General features: G+C 46.6%; 1 protein-coding gene across 4 annotated transcripts in view; it reads right to left on the reverse strand.

Moving 5' to 3' along the window:
* The window catches only part of EVL (Enah/Vasp-like), a 141,484-nt gene that overhangs the window by 52,526 nt on the left and 62,669 nt on the right, over nucleotides 1-26,289 (reverse strand). For 3 of the 4 annotated variants that reach the window (XM_033108357.1, XM_033108355.1, XM_033108358.1), the window contains exons 2-3: nucleotides 7,701-7,869; nucleotides 1,080-1,257 (exon numbers count right to left, since the gene is read on the reverse strand). In XM_033108357.1, the coding sequence (XP_032964248.1) occupies nucleotides 1,080-1,257; nucleotides 7,701-7,869 (347 nt within the window). Of the gene's footprint in view, nucleotides 1-1,079; nucleotides 1,258-7,700; nucleotides 7,870-21,382; nucleotides 21,535-26,289 lie in introns of those variants that run through there. The other variant, XM_033108356.1, reaches the window with a different exon arrangement.

Here is a 26,289-nt window from a genome sequence, read left to right on the forward strand (position 1 = left end):
ATGCAGTAACTTGTGTAAGGGTTCCTCAGCCAGAACGTGGAAGAACCAGGACTCAGGCCAGCAGTCTGTCCCCAAGCCCGGTTCTTAACCAGCGGGCTCTACCAGGTAGGAGCTCCAGCCAAGTGCAGGGCCACATCCGGGGGCATCAAGACACCCACGCCCTGGAAAGCCTCGTCCTCCCTCTGAAGCCAACACTGCAAATTTCCGTAACAAACCACACATATTTTTGCTTCTATGCTTTAACTGCCCTGCTGAGAAACTGGCCAGCACCGGCTCACAGACTATGCCAGGTGTCAAGCCCTCCCAGTCTTCCAGGCCTTCGGGGTCTTTCACTGTGCAGTCCCCACCACCTTCCGGTTTCATTCCCAACCTGTCTCCTATGTGCACCATGGGCCCAGAAACGCTGCAGTGAAATCTTTCCAGCACACGCCGAGCTCTCATGCCAGTGGGCCTTGTACGTGCCTGGGAGGCCCACTTCTACCTCTGCCTTGTGAACTCCTCACCCTTCAAATGTCACCATCCTGTCGAAGCCTCCCTTGGCAGCCCCATTTCCCTTTCTGTGTTCCCCGAGTCTCCTGCTCACACCTTATTGGAGCACTTATCACAGTACTTACAACTGGCAGGTTATGAACTTATCTGCTCTGAAATACTAAGTGCCTTGAGCGGAAGGATTCATGTATTCATTTCTAATGTACGCTGCCTACCAGTTTCTTATACTCAGCAAATATTTAGCAAACGTTTGTTAATCATATGAATAATTGAATTCTAGAATAAACTGTTGTTTGCTCCCTTCCATCTCTGCGAAATGCAGGTTCTAGAAGTAGGACGACCAGTGTAAACAGACCTGGACAGATCGCTTCTGTAGCTCACAAATGGCAAAAGTTGTAAATGTCATTCTCTCCTCTTTCAAACTGTTAATCTCCCTTTAATCCTATAGTCAGGCTGCAGTTTCTGTGGGAATCCACGGAACGTCAGCTCAACATGGTGGCGGGGCAAGGACGCACCGAGAGACAGAGCTGTGGGAGGCGCGGGCAGGACGACGGGGAGCTTGGCACCAGCCCAGGCAGGGCCCTACTTACCTCCTTCCTGGGAATTCATGACGTTAAGGGCAAACAGCATGGCATTGCAGAAGGTGGTCGCCTCTTCTTTACTCGCGAAGTTTAAGCCGTAGACCTGGCGGGCATCTCGCCACTGGTGGAAGGTTGGTGTTGCCTGATTGTACTTCAGCCCTTTCACGATTGAATAATTGATCACAACCTGGAGGGGAAAAGAGAGAGAAATACGTGTAAATAAATAAAAGGTAAGTGAGCTGGAGGGAGCGGCTATGGGGCAAAGATATTGTGTCCCCTGGGGCTACCAGAGGACAGGGAGATGGGGTGGGGTCACGAAAAGGGGAAAGCATGGCCAGCTAGCTTTTCAACATGATCTAAGAACAGAGAGGGTTTAAAAACCAGGAATTTAACAGATAATGCTGCGCGGTCAAAACCTTCAAATGAGAGTCCTGAGCTGCAAGTCAGGTTCCTTGTGTCGTGGCCCTGGCCCTGCCTCCCAGCTGTGTCACCCAGGGTGGTCACTGTACCTCTCTGGGGCTCAGTTTCTCCAGTTATAAAATGGGGATAATAATCCTGGCTCTACTGACCTCATGGGGTTACTCAAATGTCACAGTGTCATGCATGTCTTATCCAAACTTCTAGGAGTCTTTTTGAATTCCTATGCCTCCCCGAGCCCAGTACTTAGAATGCATTCAGAGATGGGTTATTAGTTAAAAGGACAACCTGGGAAAGTTAAAATGTGCCACACACATGCACAGTGTTATTAATATCTTCATTATTAATCAATCAAGATAGACCAGCTGACTGCCAGGAGGAACGCCAGGCCCAGCAGGAAAGCTGCAGAGAAGCCCAAGGCAGAATCCAGACACGCCGGTGCTTACAGGTAGTCAGGGAATTCCACACCAGGCCCGCCTGGCCTCTAACTGTGCTCTTTGCACATTTAACAGAGAATTATTTCAAAGTTCTGTAAGACTACATTCAGCAAGGAGGGCTCAGGGAAGGCGTGGGAGGCCTGGAGCCATTTTTCTGAGTCCCTAACCCTTCTGCTCGGTCGGAGTCACATGACCTAACGTCACGGAACTTATTAGTCATCAGTTTTCTTATCTATAAATGGGGAAGAATGTGAAGTGGCTGTGGGATGGTACCCTTGTAGTGTGTTTTGAGGATGAAATCCTGCATGTGAAAGCACCTCACATAGCTGCTGCACATAGCAGACTGTCCATAAGTGTTAGCTGAGAAACACGAGCGTCCCCGGAGAGGGACATATGCAGAGTGTGGTCGGCCTGCTGTTTGTGACGTGATGGAAAGAGCTTTGCTTTAGGAGAGGTACTAGAAGATTCCTCAGATCTCCCTTGGCTTATAGGCTCTAGGTTGGTTTTGTGATCTGAACTTGGAGATAACTGTCTACGGTATAGCCGGTCAGGAAGGTGAGCTCAGGATGAGATTCAGAGATGCAAAGGGACATGGCGAAGGCACCCTGATGGTTGGGGGGGCACTAAGATGAGAACTGATTTACTGCTCTCCTTTACTGCTCCATGCTGCTGTGCTGGCGGGTAAGTAAGGCCAGAGGCTAGCAAATACCCAGAAGAGCTTTTCCTCAGGCTCGGCCAGGTGGAAGGCGGGTTTGAGTTGTCCTACACTGAAGAGAGAGAAAGACAGCAAGAGAGAATGTATACTTAGGTTGCTGGGGTGTTTCTCCCTCTGCGGTTAGCTGGAGGCCATCAGCAAAAGGGCTGGAGGTTTTGTGGCATCTGTGCATGAGCAGAAGCACAGTGACCTGTGGTTCAAACCACTCCTAAGATTAGCGAGCACACCCACAGTGACCAGAGCGAGGGGGGATAAGACGCTGTTCCTTCCTGCCCTGGTAAGTCCAGACCAAAGGATCTGGGCCTAAGTGTTTCTGTGTTGGGTGCTGCACTTTAGTGGATAGTAACAAAGCAAGCCAGAGGGAAACACTTTAAAGGGAAGGATGTCTGGAAACCACATTACATCAAAAATGTTTAAGGGATACTGAAGTACTCTCCAGTGAAGCACTACTCTCTCCAGGTAGCTGAGAGGTGTTCTGGGGGCATGAGACTTAGAATCCCATGATTTGAAATCTCTGGTTGGCTATGTTCTTGGCGGGGACTTAGGGGTGTGGGAATTAGGGGAGGCCGATGCCTATCCAGAATATGGAAAAAGTGTGGCCAAAGGAATCAGCGAAAGGAACTTAAAAGACCAAAGACAGCATCTAACTCAATCCCCTCATTTTACAGTTGGGAAAACCGAGGCCCAGGGACAACGAATGATTTGTCCAAAGTTGCACAATAAGTTAACGGTAGAACTGCATTTAGCAGCCATGTCTACAGACCAGGATTTTGTGATGCTTTTGATCACAAGCATGATGAACTGAAATCTTCTTCCTATAATTTCCTCTCTGGTTCTAGCTCTACCCTCCGGGGCCTCATAAATTGGTTCTCTAATTCTGGAGAAGATTCAGATGAGACGGGATGAATGTCTTCTGGAGGGCACATCGCTGTTCTGTAAGTTCTCTGGGCTCTTTGTCACACATGACTGGTATCTCCTCTGACTGCAGCTCTTGGGACTGTCACTTTTGTCCTAGCTACAGCTAAAGTCGGCTCACCCAGTGCTGCCACCTGCTGGTTAGACGCAGCCTGCAACAGTCATGACTGCCTTGAAGACGACCATGGTACTAGGTACAAGAAATGAGCCGAGGGGTTCTGGGTTCCAATTCTACCTTTTTACTCTGCTATTGAATAACCTTGGACAAGTTACTGACATTACCTTCTTTATAATGAAGATCATATTACAATTAATTCTGTACTGAGTATCTGTGTGAACATGTACTTCTACAGGATATATTCCTAGAAGAAGAACTGCTGGATCAAGGAACGTGACCCTTTAAAAATTTATTTTTACTATTTGAAAAGGGACTTCTAAACTGCCCTCTAAAAAAGGAGAGTCCATGCAATGTGTTTTGGATGTATGTGCAGATGACACAGGCCCGTATGTCACTCGACTGTCTGTCGTGAGGTATCCAGTGTTCTTTAACTGCCAGGTAGACCTTCTGGGCAGCCAGTTGCAACTGTTTCTACCTAATGGTTCCACTCCTGTGTTTGCTCTGCTCAGAACGTGGACATTCCTGCAAATCCACTGTGGGGTGTGGATCAGCTTCACTTCATACACTTCTCCTAACACTCCTCCCAGACAGGACCACGTTTATGACTATTCCTCAGTTATTTTCACCTGTTCTTCACCTACATAGGAAAGGATTCATAGGGTGTGTATTTTTGTTTCTCATAATGTCTCTGAGATTCATCCATGTTATTGCACTTGTAAATATTTAATTCTTTTTGATTGCTATATAACATTTCATTTTTTGATATATTACAAATAACTTATCCATTCTCTGTTAATAAGACATTTGTGCAGTTTCTAGCTATTGTTTGGCTATTATGAAGGAAACTTTTATGAATATTTTCGTACCTGTCTTTTAGTGGACACATACACTCATTTCTCTTGGGCATATACCAGAAGTGGGTTAGGAGGCAGGTGTGCACTGAGTTCCAAAAGGAACTGTCAAACCATTTTTCGAAGAGGTTCTATCAATTTACACTTGCAGTTGGCATCAGCATCATGGAGTTGTCTGTAACACCTGCGAGATCCAAGCTTCAGTACATGGAAGGCAGGGCGGGGGTGGGATGGCGAAGGACAGGGATGGTATGTGTGGGTGCAGTCTGGTGGCTGCCGAGGCCCCAGCTAACATGGTAGTGGTAGAGGAGTCGGTGTGCAGCCCCCACACTGCAGCCCACTGGAGGGTACGATGGGCACAAGTAGTGCCGGTGCTCGAGAACCCGGCTGCCTCCCCCACCGCTGCTGCAGAAGCCGGTAGCAGCACTGCAGGTGCTGGCAGCCACAGGGCCATTAATAACAAGGAGGCAGTGCTGCAGGCTTAAGAACCACCGGCCACATCCCCCCACCATGGTGGTGGTGACGGGACACAGGTGACTCTGTACACAGGTGACTCTGACAGAGTGGGGACACCTACCACCCGGTCACCCAAGAGTCAATTTCCATGACAAGAGCAACCCCCGGTGATCACCACCCTGAGGCACAAATAGCAGGAAACACAAACTTGCTCTATAGCGCCCTCTACTGGAAAACAAAAGACATAGTTATCAACCTGCTGAATTGCTATACTCAAAATGGTACCTAAACAAGAACGTAATCCACTATCTCAAATGAACAATCTCAAAGTCAGGGAAGACTGATTTAAATGACAGAGAATTCAAGATTGCAGTAATGAAGAAATTCAATGACATACAAGAAAACTCAGAAAGGCAGCTCAATGAGCTCAGGAATAAAATTAATGAACAAAAGAAGTACTTTACTAAACAAACTGAAACTATAAAAAAGAACCAAGTAGAAATTCTGGAACTGAAGAACTCAATAAAGGAGATGAAAAATGCATTAGAGAGCACTGGAAATAGAGCAGTCCATATGGAAGGCAGAATTAATGAGCTCAAAGACAGAAATTTAGAAATGATTCAAGTGGAAGAAGAGAACTAAGAATTAAAAAAAATGAAAGAACTCTATGAGAACTATATTTCAGAATAGGATATTAAACAATTATAACACAAAGGTTAAAGGGAAAAAAAGCATTAAAAATAACTATAGCTACTACAATTTGACGATAATTCTTGTACCATTATCCCCACGGGGTTACTGGGAGACTGAAGTAATAGACATGAAAAGAGCTCCATAGGCCATAAAGAGATTAAACGTGTAAAATATCCCTATTTGGCTATAAAACCAGGAATCTCTGTCTCTCTTAAAATATTTGACCTGGTAATGCGTACTGACTGGGAAATAAACCTGTGAAAATGAGTCTTTTCTCTTGAGGTGTACAAAAGTTCCTGTGGGACAGGTTTCCTGCTGCTTTCCTAATGCCTTGGTTAACTAAGCCTCCTGCATGTTCCTAGCTAACATGCCCCATCCTTTGGGGGAGGCGGTCTCAACCACATTCTAGGGACCTGTGTCCTCAACACGCAATTCCAAGCAGAACTTCTCTGTCAGATGCCAGGACATGTCCAAGTTAGAGATCTTTGTATGCATGAGCTCATAGAAAACTGCTGCCAGTCTCTCTCTGCAGGGGAAAGGACCTCCTCCCAAATGAGCCCCAACATGTGGTTTCCTCTGACGGAGGACATGAGTAAAAGTTTGAGAACAAGGTGCACTTTGGTTTCCGGGAACCCTGCTCTCCAGTCCCGTGACCTTCCCAGGACACCGTGCTACCTCGCCAGGTGTGCATGGAGGGCAATCAAGAGGCATAAATGGAAGAAAACTAGTCATAATAAAATCAATCACTGAGGGAACACCTGCTATGATTCAGGAGCTGCACTAGCTAATGGACCTTACGTTGAGGGCGAATACCGGGGTGGTACTGCCCTGCCAGCCCCTGCCCACGGCGGTGATGGAAATGTGTGAGATGTTTGGTTGTCACCATACTTGGGACTAAGGGGGCTATATACCCTGCACGTATGGCGCAGCATGCCTGGAAAAGGCAGAGCTAGAACCAATGAAGTGGAAGAACAGGGAAGCAGGTTCCAGAAGGTTTTTAGGAAAACCTTCTGATCAGTATGGGAGAGGCACGCCTCTGAGGAACCAAGCGTTCCAGGTCAGACAGACGACCTTTAATCAGGGTGCTGAAGAGGGATGTTCCCGTCGGTCATGAGAATCTGAAATGTAATAGGGATATTTTGGCTAAAGCAGACACACATTCAACAGGCAACCTACTTAAAATAGAGTCTTAAGTTTCTGTTCTCTCTTTGCTAATTGCTAATATGTTGATTCTTGCGGATAGCAGCTAACCTGCTGCTCGATTTAGCCAAGGCTGGACAAACAAAGGATGTCAGAAGATGCTATTTAGGTAGAGTTTTTCACAAATGCTGAAACTACAGATCGTTTCATTTCACTGCCAAACATGTCCTTGTCAATGTAAGAAGAGAGCTGGTGGGAGAGCACCGAAGTACTAAGCAAAGTATGTGGTTAGACTGCACAATCCCTTTCTCCGCGTCTCTATTTTCGTCCACGTCACATCGGACTACTCGGTTTCAGTTAAGTGTCCACAGCTACTCCTGACATAGGTGGACTTACCTTGTATTTACAGAGGTACTGACCAGGTACATTCACAAACTCTCTTATTTGATTTGCCCAGAATGTGCTATTAGGGAGAGAAATGATCCCCGAGTCTTCAAATCATCTTGGTATTCTTAGTAAGATTTAGGGGGTTGATGAACCAAAATCGTCATTGCCGTATTACTTATGGATATGTAGGCACAGAATAAAACTAACATATTTGCACAATATATTTTCCAAAGCTGTTTCATATCTATTATTTTATTCTAATATGACAATAACACGGTGAGGCATAGATTCCTGTCTCTATAAGACAGATGTGAAAACTGAAGTTCAGAAAAGATAGTTTGTTCAAGGTGTCATGCTTTGGAGTGTGAGAATATGGAGTCAGAACTGGAAGCCAGATCTTCTGACTCCAAATCTTGACCTTCTTTTCTTCTGACCTCTTTTCATTGTGTGTGTGTGCGCACACGCAGTGAAGGTCTGTGGTAATCAGTCACCAGCACTCACCTGCTGGTCCTGCAGCTTGACTCCGACGACTCTGAAGGTGTTGCTCGCGGTGTTGTGGTACATGTTGATTCGGCTGAACCCCTGCTGGCCAGGTTTGATGGGTACCCATTTCTTACTGGTGTCATCGTAGACCATCACGGAAGCCCGGGCTTGGCAGATACTCTGTTCACTGCAGAGCAAGAGAAAACGTCAGTGTAAGTGTCAGCTGCAAAGGGCTTTGCCCTTTTCTGAAACAGGCCAATGGCTGCTAGATGCAGAGAAACTTTCTAATTGCCAGAGTTTCCAACTGTCTGTGAAGGGTTGCCCTGTGAGGTGATGAGATTCCATTCTCCAAGGATCACGGGGGGTGGACAGGCGGCTCTATGCCAAAGTTTCTGACAGCTTGGAAAAGACTCACAGCTTTCCTTCCAGGGGAAAAGGCGCTTGAATGAGGAAGAAATTACGATCACCGTTTGCCAACTGTCTATAATATTCTAGGCACTGTGTTAAATAAGACAATGCATTAAAGCACCTGAGTTTCACAACTTCTGAAGTAGCCACGAGTACCTCCACTTTGTAGATGAAAAGAGTGGCTCAGAGACTTGGAAAGATTTATACAAATTCACACAGGTATTCAGTAACTAAATTTGGGATTGCCAACCAGTTCTGACTCTAGATCATCTGACGTAGATAATATTCTGCCCAACATCCAACAAAATGCTCAATTTATGATATCATGATAGGGCAGCATCATACAAGCTGTGCAGACAATAAAATGATTAGGTGGTCTGCTAAAGAACAGAGCGATATAAATCAAAACAAACAGATGGCTGCACCCTACTTTGCTGACATTTACCAAGCAACTCCATCTGTTCAGAATTCCACAGAAAACCAGGGAAGGAACAAAAGACACCTCTGGAGAAAGAAAGCAGTCATCACTAAAATCAGGCACTACAACTCTTGCCACAAGAGCTGAACCAATGAAGTGGGAGAACAGGGAAGCTGGTTCCAGAAGGTTTTTAGGAAAACCTTTGGTCCGTAAGGATCGTCAGCATGGGAAAGGGATCGCTCTGAGGGAACCGAGAGTTCCAGGTTAGACAGACGACCTCAAAAGACGTCTCTTGGAGCCCACGGGCGCTTGCATTTACATATAAGCCTCACAGTCTTGAACATTTACTTTTTCAGTCTTTATTTAGCACACGAGAATCCCCACATAAAAAGGTTCGATGTGGCTGGGAAAGGTAGGCCCACCAACAACACTGGGGAATGGTCGTCATTATGTGGAAAGGGAGGCCACATAAACGCAACCGAAGAATTAGAAACAAAAAGTTCAGGCCCAACAATTTGGGCCCAGCTAATTTAGTAGAAGCAAAAGTGGGTACAATAATGGAGAGTCCTAACAATGAGACCAAGCCATCAAGAAATGTCACATTATGGTCGCTTTACCATATTTAAGGCATGGAAACGAAGTATTTGAACAAGAACCCACTTCCTCAGCCCCAGTGGTTACTGTGGTTTTTAGTGACCTGGAAACCTCAACCTGGCTGACGTAGCCAGTGGCTAGTGATCCAGGGACGGAGCTTCCTCGGCCCGATGACCCGGATGGCGGATGATCCAGTGGACCGGTTGTTGTCACCTGAACAAGAACTTGGTGGGCAGTGCACACGCGGCCTTCCCACACACATCCCCGCACGTCACTTCACACAAATCCCTATGCACATTTTACGGTTGTCCAGCCAGTGACTTCACGTGCAGTGCTGGGTCTCAAACCCACTCTGAATGCCTACACAGGGCCTCAGACTTGCTGCTGCCCCCCAGCTCTGCTCTGCGGTTTACGAGTCTAGGGCACGCTTGACATCGGCTGTCCAGTCCTTGTGCAGAGGACTCTGTGGACAGATGTGTCAGGAGTGAATTGTAAGGTTTTTTTTGTGCAATTGTGCTGCGTCTTTTTTCCCATAATTCATCACTCATTCAACAAATATTTAAGGGGAAATCAGTGATGAGGAAAGTAGGCATGAGTCTTCCTAGAAGACAGCCATGTTATACCTTCAGGGAGCAAAAAGGAAACAAACAAATTACCAGCAGCACTGTGCTTTGTTTTCTGAGTTTTGGAGCTGGAAATCACGTATCTTTTCAGAGAATATGCTTAGGAGGAGTTGCTGGCCCTCCCCTAGCTGAGTCTTGGGGGCCCTGTCCTCATGAAGCCTGGTAGACACGACACTGTACACAGCATCAGACAGACCTTGGTTTAATTCATGCCCACATCAACAGATCAGAAATCGAGTTACGGGTGAAGCTGTGTCACTTCCTGCTGCGGATACACTCAGCTGCTAACTGTGAAATGGGCAGGTAGGTGTGCGCTCCAGACAATGTCCCAGGAGCTGGGAGGGACCCCGAGAGGCAGCCTGGGGTTATTTACCCAACATGGACTTACTAAGTCAGAGGATATGAGCTGAAATCCCAGCTCTACCACTTGCCTGCATGTGGCCACAGAAGCCCTCGAGACGATTCTGGGGCAGAAATCCAGGAAGGTACTGTGTGACCGGGAAATGCTTTCTAGAATCCCCGTGTGGCGGCCTTGGAGGTGTGCCCCTCAGACCTCCAAGACAGCCTGTTACGGAAGCAGAGCCGATCAATGGTCCAGCTGCCACCTCTCTGGGTGGCCACTGCGTTTGCAGAGGCCATGCTTTTCCAGGCCCCTCTCCTCTGGTGACCGAATGTGGCAGGACTACGAGTGCAGGCCATTCCTGCCCAACATGGGGCTCTTCCAAGGGCAAATGCGGGCTCGGGGCCAGCTCACTAGCCTGTGTGCTGTGAGGACACGCTCGCCCCTGCTCAACCCTTCCTGCCCTCTCTCCTTCCACAGATGTCAGACCAGAAGCACCGTGGCCAGAAGCTCCCGCCTGCTCCTGCTCACCTTCACTGACGCCTGGATAAATCTTTGCACTCTAACCTACGTAGGGTCTTGGTGTCTGCTTCCTGGAAGACCCAAAGCGACCGCCCTGCTACAGTGCAGGTTCCCGAGGGCAGGGACATGCCCGTCTCATTCTCCACTGTACCCTAGAACCTGGCACAGGGCCAGTGCCTCTTAAATGCTCCGTGTAGAATCTCAGGGCTAAAAAGAACCCTAGAGATGGCCTGAGCCACTCTCACGTCCGATATACCTGCCTTCTAGGCAGCCCTAAGTGCATGCTGAGCCTTTGAAAGAAAACCACCCGTGACAGGGAACTTGCTATTCTCCAAAGCAGCCCATTTTGTTGTGAAATGGTTTTAGTTGTTAGGCCAGGGTGACACTGTGCTCAGTGTCCTCTAGAGTTACAAAGGTGTCTGGGATAGCCAGTGACAGTCCACAGAACAACTGAAGGGACATCTTGGTTCTTCTATCTGTCATTCACACGGCAAGCCTCCCTTGCCAACCGTCACCCTCCTCTAGTGTGTCCCGATTTGTCACATTTTCTTAGTGTCCAGATCCTACAACTGGATATGATTTCATTGTCTGACAAGCAGACGCCAGCGAGTCAAAAATATTTCGTGATGCAGAGATGAATGTGACAGTCACTGCCCTCAGCGAGCTCACAGCCACTCAGGAAATGAGACAAATGATTACACACGTTACTTGGCCTGCAGGGGTTGGGGTGCCAGGGGACTTTCTGAAGAAAACGCTGTGAGGGCTTCAAGATGAAGAGCTTTCCACCCAGGTGAATTCAGGAAGGGGACACAGGATTCTAGGGGGAGGCAAGCAGCCAGCAGAGGTGGGGAGGCAGCACCCCGTGCCGGGTGGAGAACTGAGGTGTACCTGGGCACCTCACACGCCTTTCAGGGTTTGGATGGAGAGGACACAGGAAAGCACCCACTGCTGTGCTGGCCCTCGTAGGTGCCGAAACACCAGTAATTATTTTTCTTAATGTAATGACAGCCACAGGTTCTTTTTTCTGTTGTTGTTTTCAACACTTGGTTCAAACTGAACTTGTGGTTAACCACCCCCCACCCCGACCTTTAACCCATTTGAATAGTGCTTGTCTTTGCTTATTTTATTCCCAATGACAAAACCTAAACACAAGAAAATACCCATTTATTCTACTTAAGATTGGTCTTGCTTATTGTCCCTTTGGGATTTTGTTTTGTTTTAATGAAATCTTGATTGTCATCCAGCTTTGACATTGCCTCTCAGCTCCATACATTCAATCACCTGCTCAGCATCTTCACTGGATGACAAAGTGTACTACGCGTGGGTTCAAAGGCTTCGTAAACTTCATTTGTCTAAATCATGTATCATTTGAGGAAAGTAAGTTTGATGAATATAAAAATATTATTTATTTATTGAATGACTGAATGACTGAACTATTTTTTTAAACACAAACATACAAAACTCCCTTTACTAAATTAAACGCGTCTATTTCCGCTTCCTCCCCACAGGCCCCAGAGATGGATTCTCACGAGGGCTTCATTTCTGACATGCTACATTTATATGGTCAAAACAACTAGCTGATCAGTGGGGAAAAGCAGTCAAAATACACTGTTTGGTTTGTCCTATGCACCAGGTTGATTGACTTTCACCCCCACCCGCACTCCCACCACGGGACCTAACAGGCTGCTCCAAGCAGTTTCCTCGCCTGTCGGAAGTCCGTCTGAGTCTCTGGCTGTCTAACCTTCTGGAAGGCGCAGGCTCCATGCCCCACCAGCTGCTGGACTCTCGCTCCCCCACTCCCGACATGACCCGGATGAGTTTCTGAGTTTCCCACAGGCTCACACAGACATGCCACCCAGCCACACTCTTTCCTGTGCAAGGTCAACTTGGAAGCCCTTTGCACCCTACAAATATATCTCAGGGATTTTCCAGGCATTTACTACAAAAACTTGAAGGACAGAGTGTGAGTTCAGAAAGTCAGGGATGTAAAGTCAAACAGAGAACAGAGGGGAACGGGGCTAACCACAAGAGGACTTTGGAAAACGAACGTCCAGGGTTGAGCTTGAAAAGAGCACAGCACTCAGGCCTGTAAACGATGAGACTGGCCCTCAGCCCTGTGTTCATTTCTGAAGCCTCTTGGCACAGCACTTACGAGTTTGTCCTGCTTCTCAATATCTGCATAAGGATCTGCCCCACGAGACGGTGAGCTCCTGGAAGGCAGGATTCTGTTGTTTTCCCCTCAGTAGACCCAGTCCCGTTTATGTTACAGACACTAATAATTGCTTGTTGAAGAAATGACTCTCTAACTGTGAATAAATGTGTTGACGATTGTGTGCCCACGGAAACACTCCACCTTCCATCCCACTCCATTTATTCTCAGAGAGAGGAGCTGCCAAATTAAGGCAGCTGTTACAGATCACCATCAGCCTTCTCTGTCTCGCCACGGCCTGGGACGGAGAGTCAGGAAACCGCAGCTCTGACGGTGGTTTATCCTACTGTGCAGTGAGGCTACGGAGTAGGCCGGCTGCTGCGTCTGAAGGCGCATGTCAGCTCTGCCGGGCGCAGGCCTGGGAAACGCGGGCTGCCCTCCGTGGCTCCTCTGGAGGGTCCGCCACGTTCTCTGCTGCTGGGTCTCGTACTGGAAAGCCGAGAATCAACGCCTTTCTCCCCCCCCAGCGCTGGCACAGTGCTCCCGCTCAGCCCGATGCCCCGACCTGGTGGCTCCTTGAGATGGAATAACCCATCACTCTCTCTGTCTGATTTTGTCTCCCCAGCAGGACCGGAACCTGGGTTTGCCTGGGACCGAGGGGGTTCCCGGGAGGTAGGACACTCAGTGGTTAGCCCTGGGCAAACCAGGGAGAGTGCCACCCTACGGGGAACTCCTCTCTCACCACAATAACGACCACCCGGTTACACATCTACTCATCACCCACCGAATGTGAGCTGGGCTGACGTGGGGTGCTATGAGCTGGCACCCACTCCCTGCTCCAGCTCTCCTTTCCTTTCCCCAGCTGCCTGCCTACTGCTTCCTCCACTTCCTCACCACTCGGTCACTCTCCAAGCCCCCACGGGAACCTGGCTTCTGTCCTCAGTATACGTACACTTAAGACGACTCCAGACAAGGCCACAGACTTGCCACTCCCCAACTCATGGGTGCTTTCGGTTCTCAAGTCACTTGCTCTCTCATGGACTCAAATCCTGCTGATTATATCCTCAGTTTTGAAAATCTCTCCTACTTGACTCCCAATCTTTAGACTCCCCTGGTTCTCCATTTTCCTCTCTGGTGATTCCTTTTCAGCCTCCTTCACAAGTTTTGTTCTAACACTGCTTACATGAGGGGTTAATAAGTTAGGGTCCACAGAATGGCTTAGAGTCTAAGACTCCCCTGAAATTATGTGCCAAGAAAGGTGAGTGTACAAGCTTTTTCTGAAGGGGGTTTTTGCCCAGTGGGTCTCAGTGGGTCTTTGCTCCCACAGATTTTAAAACCATCTTAAATTAGATCTTGGTGTTCCCCAATGTGAATGAACTACTCAGAATTTCTTCAGTTTTCACTCTGTGCCCACGTTTCTCAAAATCAGGTGTTTACTGAAGTACAAACTCTGGGGCCCCTCTTTGGGACATTCTGCTTCAGTTAGCCTCAAGTGGGGCCTGGGTCTCAGGATTTTCACACACATTTGTGCTGATTCTCATGCAGATGGTCCATGAAGAACTTGGAGAAACACTAACTTTGAAATCTTCTCATGGGCTCTTTCTCCTGTGGCTGGAGTTGACGTGATCACCAATATACTGACAAAGCCCCTGTTGATGCGTCTCTGATCCTGACCTTTCTTCTAAGCTATGGAACCCTATTTCCAACTACCAGATGTTTGGTGTACCCCAGAGACCTCAAAACTCAACAAGCGCGAAACAGAAAGCATTCTTTTCACCATTTCCTACCCCATCTCCCAAGTCTGAAACCCGAACGCCATTTCAGACACCTTTCTGCCTCACCCTCTGTGGCTGTCACCTGTTCTACTCCCTACATGTCTTCTGGACTGTTCCTTTCTCCCTCTTGTCGCCGTGTCCTAGCCCTTGTCATTTCCCACTAGACCTTCACAATAGGCTCCTGGCTATTCATCCTGCTTTGGGTTCAACTCTCATCTTTCACCACAGTCACCAGAAAGGCCCTCAGAAAATGCAAATCTGAATGTTCCGTTTCTTTCACTGGGAGCTCTGTCATTTACTAGCTGTATGACCTCAGACAAGTTACTTAACTTCTCTGTTCCTTAGTTTCCTTATTTCTATCTAATCTTTCTTTTATGGGTCCTTATCTTTCCTTATGTTCTTCATGGGGTTGTGGTGAGAATAAAAAGGCTTGGAGCAGTCCCTGGCACCCAACAGCATGGGAAGAACAGTCATTATCTCAGGACACATGCCACCTCCGGCACAGGCACAGCCCTTGCATGCCGGTCCTTGCCTACGTGTTCACAACTGACCCACCAACCCTAGGCTTGGTCTGCTGGAAATACACATGCGCTCCCCTGACAGACCCTCTTTCTATGGTCTCTTTGCTTTAGCTCATGCTGTTCCCTCTGCTTGGGACGCTTTTCCAGTCTAGCTTGCCAGTGATTCCTCCCCACCTTAAAGACTTAAGATACACACCACCTTTAGATAACCCTCCTTGAAGCTTCAGGCTGAGTTAGATGGTCTTCTGAGCCCTGTTAGCACATCCGCTGCTTTAGCACCTGAAAGCTCTTACTGCAGGATCCTGCAGCCACGGTCCACACTTTAGGTCCCTCCGCTGGGCCGGAGTGCCACCAGGGCAAGGACCTTTCCTGCAGGCCACAATTCCCTTCCCACCTGTTTAGGGAAGACTCTTTAGTGGTCCCAGGGAACTCCCCACCTTGCTTTCCTGGACCGGATACTGCCCACACCCTGCCTGGTGCACATCAGGGACGAAGGGCTGTCTGTCTGTACAGCCCAGCCAGCAGCTGGTGGTAAGGCTCGGCCTGACAGCAAAAGCACTCTCCTGACACGTGGGCCAGTTAAAATGACTTTCTGGTATTACTCAAGAAATGAAAGAAGAAAGAATGTTTCTTCTGCCTAAGATGCTTTCTCCTTCCTACAACATAGGTTTGCACCTCACCGTTTCTCAAAGCTCGGGTCAGGGGCACTGCCTTCAGAAAACATCATTCATTCATTCCCACTCACTTAGTAACTATTATGAGGACGGCATTCTGCTATGCTCTGGGAATGACCGTGACATGTGTCTGCTCTTAAAGAGATTATAATCTAGCAGGAAAAACAATTACAAAATGGGTACATGAAAGTGCTACTGTAGAAAAAATACCGGGTTGTGTGGGAGCAATTCTCATCTGTAAAACAAGCTAATACAACGTACATATCTTTCTATATGAAGATGCCCAGTATCCAGCTGGTATCGTCTGGTGCCTAACAAGTGTGTCTGCCCCCAGCGCCACGCCAAGGCCCGTGTGCCTCTGATCACTCTCAAGCCTTCCTGAGAGCTATTTAGAGCTTATCTTCTTCCCCAGACCGTGAGCCTCTTGCGGGCAGGCCGAGCTCTGAGCCAGCAGATCCCCTCTACGCCCTCCTCGGTGTGGCATCGTCCTCCCACCTTAACAGGCGCGGGCTCAGTCGCTGCTGAGAGAATTAACAAGTGGGTGAGGGAACGCTGGGAGGCCAGGGAGAAGTGGCTGTAAATACATGTTCCCAAAGCCAAGTAGAAACAGAGCCAGACTCTGAGGCACAGAAGTCCTGACTTGTTTACTTTCAACATACAAGCAACAAAAGTGAACTTGAAAAGTAGGCTGAGAATCATCTGGAAGCAGAGCAGCTGACACCCAGAAGGCAGGCTGTGGAAACCTGCTGCTCCAGCTCGGTGCGAGCTCGCATTTACCTCTGAGGAGCAAGGCCAGGGCCACTCGGAAAAAGTACCCACGGTCCTCAGCATTGCCCAACTCCTGTCTCCTTCGAAGCACATCTGCCAGCTCAGCAGAGCCCTTGCAGGTCAAGCCTGCATGATGTGACGCGATGCTCAAAAGAACCATTACGAGGGACTGACTACATTTACCCCCACTTGACATTAAGTGACTTGTCCAGTCACCCGGCCGTGAGAGACACCACTGCCAGGACCCAGATTCTTCCTCCTTTCTCTGGAGGCCTCTCCTTCCGGCTTCTTGGGCCTCACCCCTCCGTGGCCTCCCCCAGCCTGTCAGGCCCCAGGCCCCGGAGCTCAGGCCCTTTCACCCACTCCACTCCAGGCACTCTCTCTGAGGTCACCAGTGGCCTGTGAGTCACCAGAGGTGACAGTTGCCCTCATTCACGTCCTCTTAGCCCCCTTTCTAAAAGTTACGTTGGCTCTTGTGACAGAGCTCGCTCGGCTCTTCTCTGGATGACCCCTGTTCTATCCATTGTCTTTCCCAAGGTGGGCAGAGGCAGAGAAAGGCAGAGAAAGTTGGGGGCTGGCGCCAGCCAGGGACCAGAGGTACACGGGTAGCACAGCCCAGGAACGTCTAATTAACAGCGTCACTCACGGACACGGTGTAGGGAAGGGAAGGGAGCCTGGATCCGAGGCCCAGCTCTGCCCAGGCCGGGTCTGTCATTTGCAAGCCAAGTGACCTCAAGGGAAGAGAGTGCCTAGCTGTATAAAATGAGGGGAATGATCTTTCTTGGACTAGCTTTTAAGTTTGTTGGAGCTCAAATAAGACAGAGGCAACAGACTGCCATTTGCTAAACACAATTAGCGCCCAAGCTACCATCTTGAACAAGGAAAATGTTGGCTCAAACAACAGCAAACCTCTAAGGAGAAAACCAAGCTGGTAGGTTCCTCACTACAGCCTGGAGAGTCGCCTCGGGCATCCAGGCAGGACGCGGCCTGTGGCGTCCTATCTTTGTGGAGTGCCCAGGGCTGAGGCCCGTCCACGGGCGAAGCAGGCAGAGCCCACCGGCCAGGCCTCCAAGTCCTGCTTCACCCAGGAACTGTGCTGTCACCTCCTGGCAGAGTGCATCCTGCCCCCACCAAAAAGACGCTGCTTCCCCTCTCATCATACCACTTACTATACTGGCCACTGTGTTAAATAAAGGTCTGTTGATTTCCTCTCGTCCTACGACGCAGGTTTTCTGGGTTTGTTTTTTAAAAAATATTGTTCATCTCTGTAGCCCCAGTAACTGCAACTTAGTGATTGTTCAACAGGTATATTTGCATAAATGTTTGCTTTTGAATTTGCCTAGTTTTGCCTGGTGTCATATGTCTTAGGCTTCACGGATTCTTTGGGGGCGGGAGGCACCACGACTGACCGGAGATGTGGCCACCCCTGCTTTCCCGAGCTCTCCTCCTGCAGTCATTGACTGAGTACTGACCACGTAACAAATATATTCCCATGCCTAGGACTTAGCAGAAATTCTGTCCTCCAGTGGAAAACGCACGTGCATACAGAAATCATGCACGATTTCCAGGTGTGTGCAAAGTGCCAGAGTGCAAGAAGAGCGCACATTTCATCCTGCCCGGGAGGGAGGGCACCATTCCGGGCAGAGTGAATGACACCAGCAAAGGTCCGGAGGGGAGCACAGCGTCCTCAGCCATCACCCAGGTCTCCCCTGGCTTCTCAAAGCTCATCCAAGGGGAACAAGGAAGCCCACAGCACAGATGTCATCACCATGTCCCAATTCAAGTGACAGAAGCACAGCCTGGTCAGAGCTGAGGAGTATTCACAAGCCATTTGTTGGGATGGAGGAAACAGGCCTGGAGAGGGGAGTGTGTCCCAGTGTCCCGTGGCTAATGCGTGGGAGGGACTAGTCTACACATCTTACTCGCTGTGGTAATAGGACTTTCCTGCTTCACCCAGGGAAGCATTTCTACCACATGATTTATCCCTTCTTATGTCATTCTTTTCAGAAATTGGAAAGTAAGTTGTAGGTATCATGATACTTTAATCCTAAGGTTTTCAGCTTACATTCTTTAAAATAAGGACTTTCTAATATGTAATTTAAATACCATTGTTACACCTAAGAAAATTAATAATTTATCCAATTTCCCCCAATGTTTTGATTTTTATGGATCCAGGACCCACTCACGCATTACATTTGGGTATCTACTTACTCTCCTTTAGGCTAGAATGTTAGGCCATTTTTTTGTTTGTCATTGGTATTGATTTCTTTGTGTGAAGAGTTCAGGCTGTTTTGTAGGCTGTACCCATTCTGGATTGTCTTTTATGATGAAATTCAGGGTAAACAGAATGTGTCACAGGTGACAGTGGTACTTATGCTATCACATCACATCAGGCGGCACCTCATGTTAGCTGCCCTCTCTGTGCAGCTAGGCAAGGTTGATTAAGGGAGTGACTGCCAGCTCTCTCCAATGGAAAGGGACATTTTCCCCTCGGCAGCTAGGAATCACCTATACGGTGCATTGCTTTTTCTCGTAAGGAGAACAGGCTTGAGACAGGTCTATATTATGCTCTAAACTTAAAATGTTTGCGCTGAAATATTTCATGCCTGTGAGAAACTCAAATGGTGACATTCAAGCCCCATTTCTGTGAGAATTAGAATTACAGAAAGGCTTTGGGTATATGAAGAATGAATTCAGTGCTAAACGCTGACATCTTTTCTTCCATCCAAACTGGCTGCCACGTCACGTGCAATCGAGATGTTTGCTTCTCCCCACTCTAATGCCACCGTCCCAGACGGCTGGTCTCCCCTTCTCCCCACTCTAAGGCCACCGTCCCAGATCGCTGGTCTCTACATCTCTGGGAAGCGTAGTGAAGTCTGGGAAAAACACTCCACCAACTTCTGGGAGAGTCTAATATTCTTAGATTGAACCTGTCCCACATTTTCTTTCAAGGCCCCAACATAGACCTTTCCTTAGGGAGCCATCTGATAGGTCATTAGGGCTACTCTAACCTCAAAAATTTACAAATTCCAATATATGCCTTTGCCCCCAGAGTCTGCGACTTTGACCACCTGTGGAAGTGGAATGGGTTTCCACACAGGCGTGGGGACAGCTGTAGAGCGCTGGCCGGGTCAAGGAGTCGGGGAACGAGACATGGCTGAGCCCCAGCCAACATCCTTGATTCTCAGCATGGTGAGTCAGCTCATTTCCACAAACACCTGAGTAAGTGCATCCCATTTACTAGGCAGAGGGACAGACAGAAATGAGTGACAGCGTGCTGCCCGGGGGCAGCTCTGGGCAGGGAGGGGGACGGTGAAGGAGCAGGCAGTGGACACAGATAAGCATGGGTGGTCTCTCGTGGCATCGAGGTGAAACCAGAGACTGCACAGGGTAACAGGGATTTGGAGGCCTTTATTCTAACCTTGACACTGCAATTTTGGGCAAGTTCCTGCAAGAAGCTAGAGCTAAGCCTCACTTCTGAAAACACAACAGATATGCCTTCAAATCCCAACTCTGTCAAATGATGCCAGTGTAACCTGCAATGGGTAACCTAACTTTGCTGACCTTTGTTTTATTATCTATAAAATGGGGATAACAAAAGAACACCTCGGAGGATGAGAAGGAAATACAGCGTATCCAAAATAATTAGCACAACGGTTGGCATGTAACACTCAAAAAAGGGTAATGTTGCTATTTTTCTCCTTTATGGGTTCAGTTGCCTAAGCGAAGCCGCTGGACTAGACCAGTTCTCAACCACCATCTGCCCCAAGACACCCGAGCAACACAGCACACTCTCACGAGAAGGACCTAGAATCGCAACGGTCATGGTCATGGAGGCACACGGGAGTCTTTGGGACAGAAGACAGAAACTTCAAGAAGCTCTCTGAATGATTTGGCGTTACTGGGGAGGAGCTGATCTGTAATGCCAATTTTAGTAACTCACTGCAATGCTTCTAGAAGAGCCTGTGCAGTGTCCTGGAGAAAATACTGGACGAGGTTGTGCTGGTTGGTTCCAGTTCCAGTCCTTCCTCAACCCGCCACGTGACCTTGAGCAAGTGCACAGCTTTTCACAGGCTGGGCTTCCTTACCCACAAAACCACAGCGATAATACCTTCCCTACCCAACCGAGTTAAAAGAATCACATAAGAAAACCGGTAAAATAGCACTCCGGAAACTGCAGAGTACTTTTTAAGGTGCGGCACTGTAATTTTATGCTAAGACCCGAAGCTGTAATGAGTTAATCAAGCCAGCCCCAAATCCCAGGGGACCAAACTCCGTCCTACCACGTGCCACCTTGCATGGAGCCGTAAGGCAGAGGCAAGTCATGTCAAACGTTGCCTCACCTTCAGAAAGGCCGCGCACGGCTAGACGCGCAGAACGCTGACGGATGAGGCTCGCATGCGAGACGCAGCGCCAGCCCCCGGGAGCCATGGCCTCAAGTCAGCCCAGCTGAGGTCAGGACACTGTTACCGGCCGTGAAGTTTCTATTGTAAAAGGAACCTCCATTCTGCCCTCTTTGCTCGGTATACAGAGAAAACAACCGGAGAGTTTCCAGGCCATTCTGGAGAGAAGAGCCAGGACCCACCCACAGCACCTGAGCCGAAGCACAACCCCTTTGACAGATCAGCCCCCTCCACAATCCGAGGCAGGCACTTGACCTCTGAGTGCTTCCGACACAGATGCCATTATAAATCACAGGCATCAAGACACACAGGCGTGTGTGATGGACAGAGCAGCAGATGGGGAGTGAGCCGGCGCTGTCACACCTCGCGCGTGACCGGGGCCCTCGACCTCCCCATCATCTAACAAGGGGATCTGGGATTCCTGGGGTCCCTTCAGCTCTATACCGTTATGATTCTAGCTTTTCTCTTGCCATCCCTCTGTCCCCTCTTTGGTCCCCGTACTCACACTGTGGCCATGGCTGAAAGGCTGAGCACAGGGAACCCGAAGGAGGTGAGTCCTGTGCTCCCACAGGATACGCTGGTGACAGGACCACAGACCCTCGGGAGGCTGGCAGCAATTTGATTTTTAGACTCACTTAAAACCAAACAGGAAAAGGAAGCTGAAGCAGAGACAGGGGAACCAAACCCCAGTTAGAAACTGAAACCGAGACAGAAAATGGAGAAACAAGAAGCTCCCGGTGCAGAGACCACCAGTGTGGGCGGCCGAGCCGCTGCACCTGAACCCCCAGGGCTTCCTGCGACGGCAGAGGCCGCGGAGCTGGGGTGGGGACCAGGCTGTGTGCTGCTCCCACTGCTAACTCCACAGCCCTGTCTCGGTCACAGCCATGTGAAAGGTCCAGGCCCAGCTTTCCATCTGTGACAGGAAGTGGAGGGGCAGAGCACATGGCTCCCGAAAGGCCGTTATGAAAAGCCCGAGAACTTGGAGGCGTGCTCGCTCATCCTCCAGGGAATAAGACTCCATGATGATGTTTAGTGTTTTACTTACTGCTTTACGTTTACGCTGGGAAACATTTTGCACTTTTGTTGGGGAGACACTTCTCTCTAGTGGTGATATTTCAGTCAGCAACTTAGAGCCTGAAAGGAAAATGCTTGAGGAGTACGGGAAACCTGGCTTTGTCACTTGTTCATTAAGTGAACCTGGAGCTTCAATTTCCTCAAGTGTAAAATGGGGCTAATGATCACTATTTTGGTTTTTCCCACAGGGTCCTCATGGAGATAAGATCCATTCCCCATCTTCCATTCAAAATTTTCTGAGAACCCACAGGGTCACGCATCGCGCTAGAAACTAGAGACAAACACAAAGGCAGTACTTGTCCTCAAAGGGCTTCTATCTGCATTTTAGAAAGGAAGAGACTGATGCTATCACATAGGTGCATTAAAATGTTGTTACTGGCACAGTGAAAAACAGCTGTACACAGTACAGTACAAAAGAAAGACCAGTTCTGAACGGAGAGATGAAAGCACTGTGAGTGTTGCAAATATATTTTAAAAGCCTTTCAAAGATACACACTTCCCTTTCAGCACTGCTGCAAATCACAAATTTTGACATATTATGGTTTTCATTTTCTTTTAGTTCAAAATACTTTCTATTTTCCCTTGTGATTTCTTCTTTGATCCATGGATTAATGAGTATTGTGTTTAATTCCTAAATATTTGGTATATTTTCTTATATCTGTTACTGCTATTTATTTTTAATTTAGTTCTACTGTGGCCCAAGAACATATTTAACATATAATTTCTTCTTTCGTTTTTCCTGTTATGATTCCAGTCCTTTAAACATTTGTGGAGACTTGTTTTATGACCCAGTAAGCAGTCTGCCTTGGTGAATGTACCATGTGCACAAGCAAAGTACGTGTACTTTGAAAATGTGTGCAGTCTTCTAAAAATGTAAGTTAGGTCAAGTGTTGTTCAGATGTTCTGTCCTTATTGGCTTGTTGCTGATTTGTTTGTGTCTAATTGTTCTATTAATTGCTGAGAGAAAGGTTTAAGATCTTCAACTGTGACTGTGGTTTTGTCTGTTTCTCTTTAATTGTCAATTTTTATTTCACGTATTTTGAAGCTCTTGTTCGATACGTATACTTTCATGACTGTTATATCTTCCTGATGAATTGACCCTTTGATCAGTACGAAATGTCCCTCTCTATCACTGGTAGCACTCTTTGCCATTTGAGCTTTCTTATGCTATTTGCCTGGTATATCTTTTTCCATCCTGTATTGGTTTTCCATTGCTGCTGTAACAAATTACCACAAACTTATAGCTTATAACAACACAAATTGATTATCTTAGTATTGTAAGATAATTGTAGGTCAGAAGTCTGACACAGATCTCATGGGTCTCACTGGGCTAAAATCAAAGTATTGGAAGCGCTACATTTCCTTCTGGAGATTCTACAGAATAATTTCCTTGCCTTTTCCAGCTTCTAGAAGCCACCTCCTCCATCTCCAAAGCCAGAAGTTTTGCGACATTATGGTTCTTCTTCCATCCTAATGTCTGTTTCAGATCACAGCCAGAAAAGGTTTTCTCCACTGATGTCTCTTTTTATGGTCATATTATTTTTTTCTCATCTTTATTGAGGTGTAATTGTCAAAAACTGTGCATATATGTAAGGTGTATAACTTGATGTTTTCATATATGTATACAATGTGCTTGACCACAGTCAAGCTAATTAACATATTAATCGTTTCACATAGTTACTATTTTCTTTTTTAGGTTCTCCACTTTTAAGGACTTTTGTGATTAGACTGGACCCAGGAGTAACCCAGTATAACTGCTCCATGTCAAGGTCCATAACTTGAATCACATCTGCAAAGTTCCTTTGGCCACATAAGGTAACATATTCTGGGGATTAGGGTGGGATGGTAGCATTATTCTCCCAACTACACATCCTTTTATTCTCAACCTGTTTATATCTTTGTATTTAAAGAGTGTGTCTTGTAGATAGTATACAATTGAGTCTTGCGTTTTTATCCGGTCTGACAATCACTATCTTTTAATTGGAGTATTTAGTCCATTTACATTTATTGACATGGTTGGATATAGGTCTATGGTTTTGCTATTTATTTTCTGCCTTATCTGTTTTTGGTTTCCCTGTTCCTCCTTTCTTACATTCTTTTTTTGAGTAAATTAAACACCTTTAAGAATTCCATTTTAATTTCGCTATTGACTTTTTAGCTACACCCCTTTATATTATTTTTAGAGGTCTTTCTAGGTATTACAATATGCATTCTTAACTTTGTATAGTATACTTAGAATTAATATTGTGCCACTTCATGTAAAATGTAAGAACTTTCCAACGGCAAAAATCTGCTCTATCCTTTATGGTATTGTAGTCATATGCACGAGGTCGGACAATTAAGTTCGTGAACTCATCCTAGAACAAGTACCACATACCTTATTGCTGAATATCACTATGGTCACCTTCGAAGTACTCCCCTTGGGAAGCTATGCACTGACACAAGCGCCTAGTCCACCCTTCAAAGCAATTTTGGAACTTTTTCTGGAATGGCCATCAGAGCTGTCGTCGTATTACCCTTGATGTCCTGAATGCCATCAAATATCTTCTTTTATCTTCGGGTAAAGAAAGAAATCACTGGGGCCACATCAGGTAAGAAGAGCGGTGTTCCAATACAGTTATCTGTTTGCTGGCTAAAAACTCCCTCCCAGACAGTGCCGTGTGAGCTGGTGCATTGTCGTGATGCAAGAGCCATGAACTGTTGGAGAAAGTTCAGATTGTCTTTTTTACAACGCCTTTTCAGAACTTCCGAATAGTAAACTTGGTTAACTGTTTGTCCAATTGGTACAAATTCATAATGAATAATCCCTATGATATCAAAAATGTTAGCAACATCGTTGCAACAAGTTCGCAAACTTAATTGTCAGACCCCCATTACATATTCACAATATAGTGTTATATATTTTTATTTTAAATAATCATATATACAGATATATGTATATACATGTATGTATGTATATAGATATGTGTGTTTATTTATTTATTTTTAATTATGAAAAAAAGTTTTTTATATATACCCATACATTTATTCTTTCTGGTACTCTTCATTCTTTTCTAGATATCTGAGCTTCCTAGTATCATTTTTCTCCTGCCTGAGGAACTTCCTTCAGCATTTCTTATACATCAGGTATGCTGGCAATAAATTCTCTTAGTTTCATTTTATTTGAAAAATATCTTTATTTTACTTACTTAATTGAAGGTACTTTTTTCTAAATAGAGAATTCTGAGATTATTTTGTTCTTTTAACATGTAAAAAAATGTTGTTCTATTGCCTTGTGGCATCCATGATTTCTGATGAGAAATCATCCATCATTCATATTGTCATCCTCTGTATATAATGTATGATTTTTCCTCTGGTTACTTTTGGTATTTTCTCTTTTTCTTTGGTTTCCAACAGTGTGACTATGATGGGCTCATGTGCGGTTTTCTTTATATTTATCCTGTTAGGAGTTTGCTGAGATTCTTGGATACGTCAGTTAAGGTTTTTATTAACAAATTTGGGAAATTTTTGGTAATTATTTCTTCAAGCATTATTCTTCTGCCCCATTCTCTTTCTCCTCTCCATCTGGGACTCCAATTACATATGTGTAGACATTTTGGTATCATCTCACAAGTCACCATAGCTCTTAATTTTTTTCAGTATTATTTCCCTGGTTTTCAGATTAGGTGATTTCTACTGATCAGTTTCCAGTCCCCTAACCCTTTCTTATACAGTCTCTGATCCACTTTTAATCTCATCTAGTGAATTTCGAAATTCCATTTTTAGTACTAGAATTCCCATTTCGTAAGTTTTTTATAATTTCCATTTCTCTATTGAGATTCTCTACCTATGTGTTCATTTTTGTCCACCTTTTCAAGTTTTTGAACATATTTATAAGAGCAACTTTGATCAGTGCCTTTGAGGTACATGCCTGTTAATTTGAACTTCAAAGTCACCTCAGGGTCTACTGATCGCTTTTTTTCCCTTAAGTATAGGTCACATCTTCTGACTTTTTACTGTCCACTAATTTATGACTGCATGTTAGACATTGTTAGTATACATTGCAGAGAGTCTTGGTTATATTGTTTTCCTTTAGAGGTGCAGAGTTTATTGGCAGGTAAATTACTGGCAGATCCTTTTGGTACTGTCGAGCTTGGATTCATTCTTTCTTATTTCCATTCTGAATTTAGCCCTAGGGTGTGACCTTACTCACAGGCACAGTCCTTATTCCTCATGTGTGGCTGCTCTGGGGTCTCAGTTGAATGTCAGAGGTGCTCAGCGAGGTCTCTTCATTCAGGTTGACTGGGATCATCACCATCTAGTATCGCATGACTTTCAGCATCATCGTTCGGCTCTTAG

This window comes from Rhinolophus ferrumequinum, chromosome 6 (genome assembly GCF_004115265.2).
Source record: "Rhinolophus ferrumequinum isolate MPI-CBG mRhiFer1 chromosome 6, mRhiFer1_v1.p, whole genome shotgun sequence".
NCBI lineage: Eukaryota > Metazoa > Chordata > Mammalia > Chiroptera > Rhinolophidae > Rhinolophus > Rhinolophus ferrumequinum.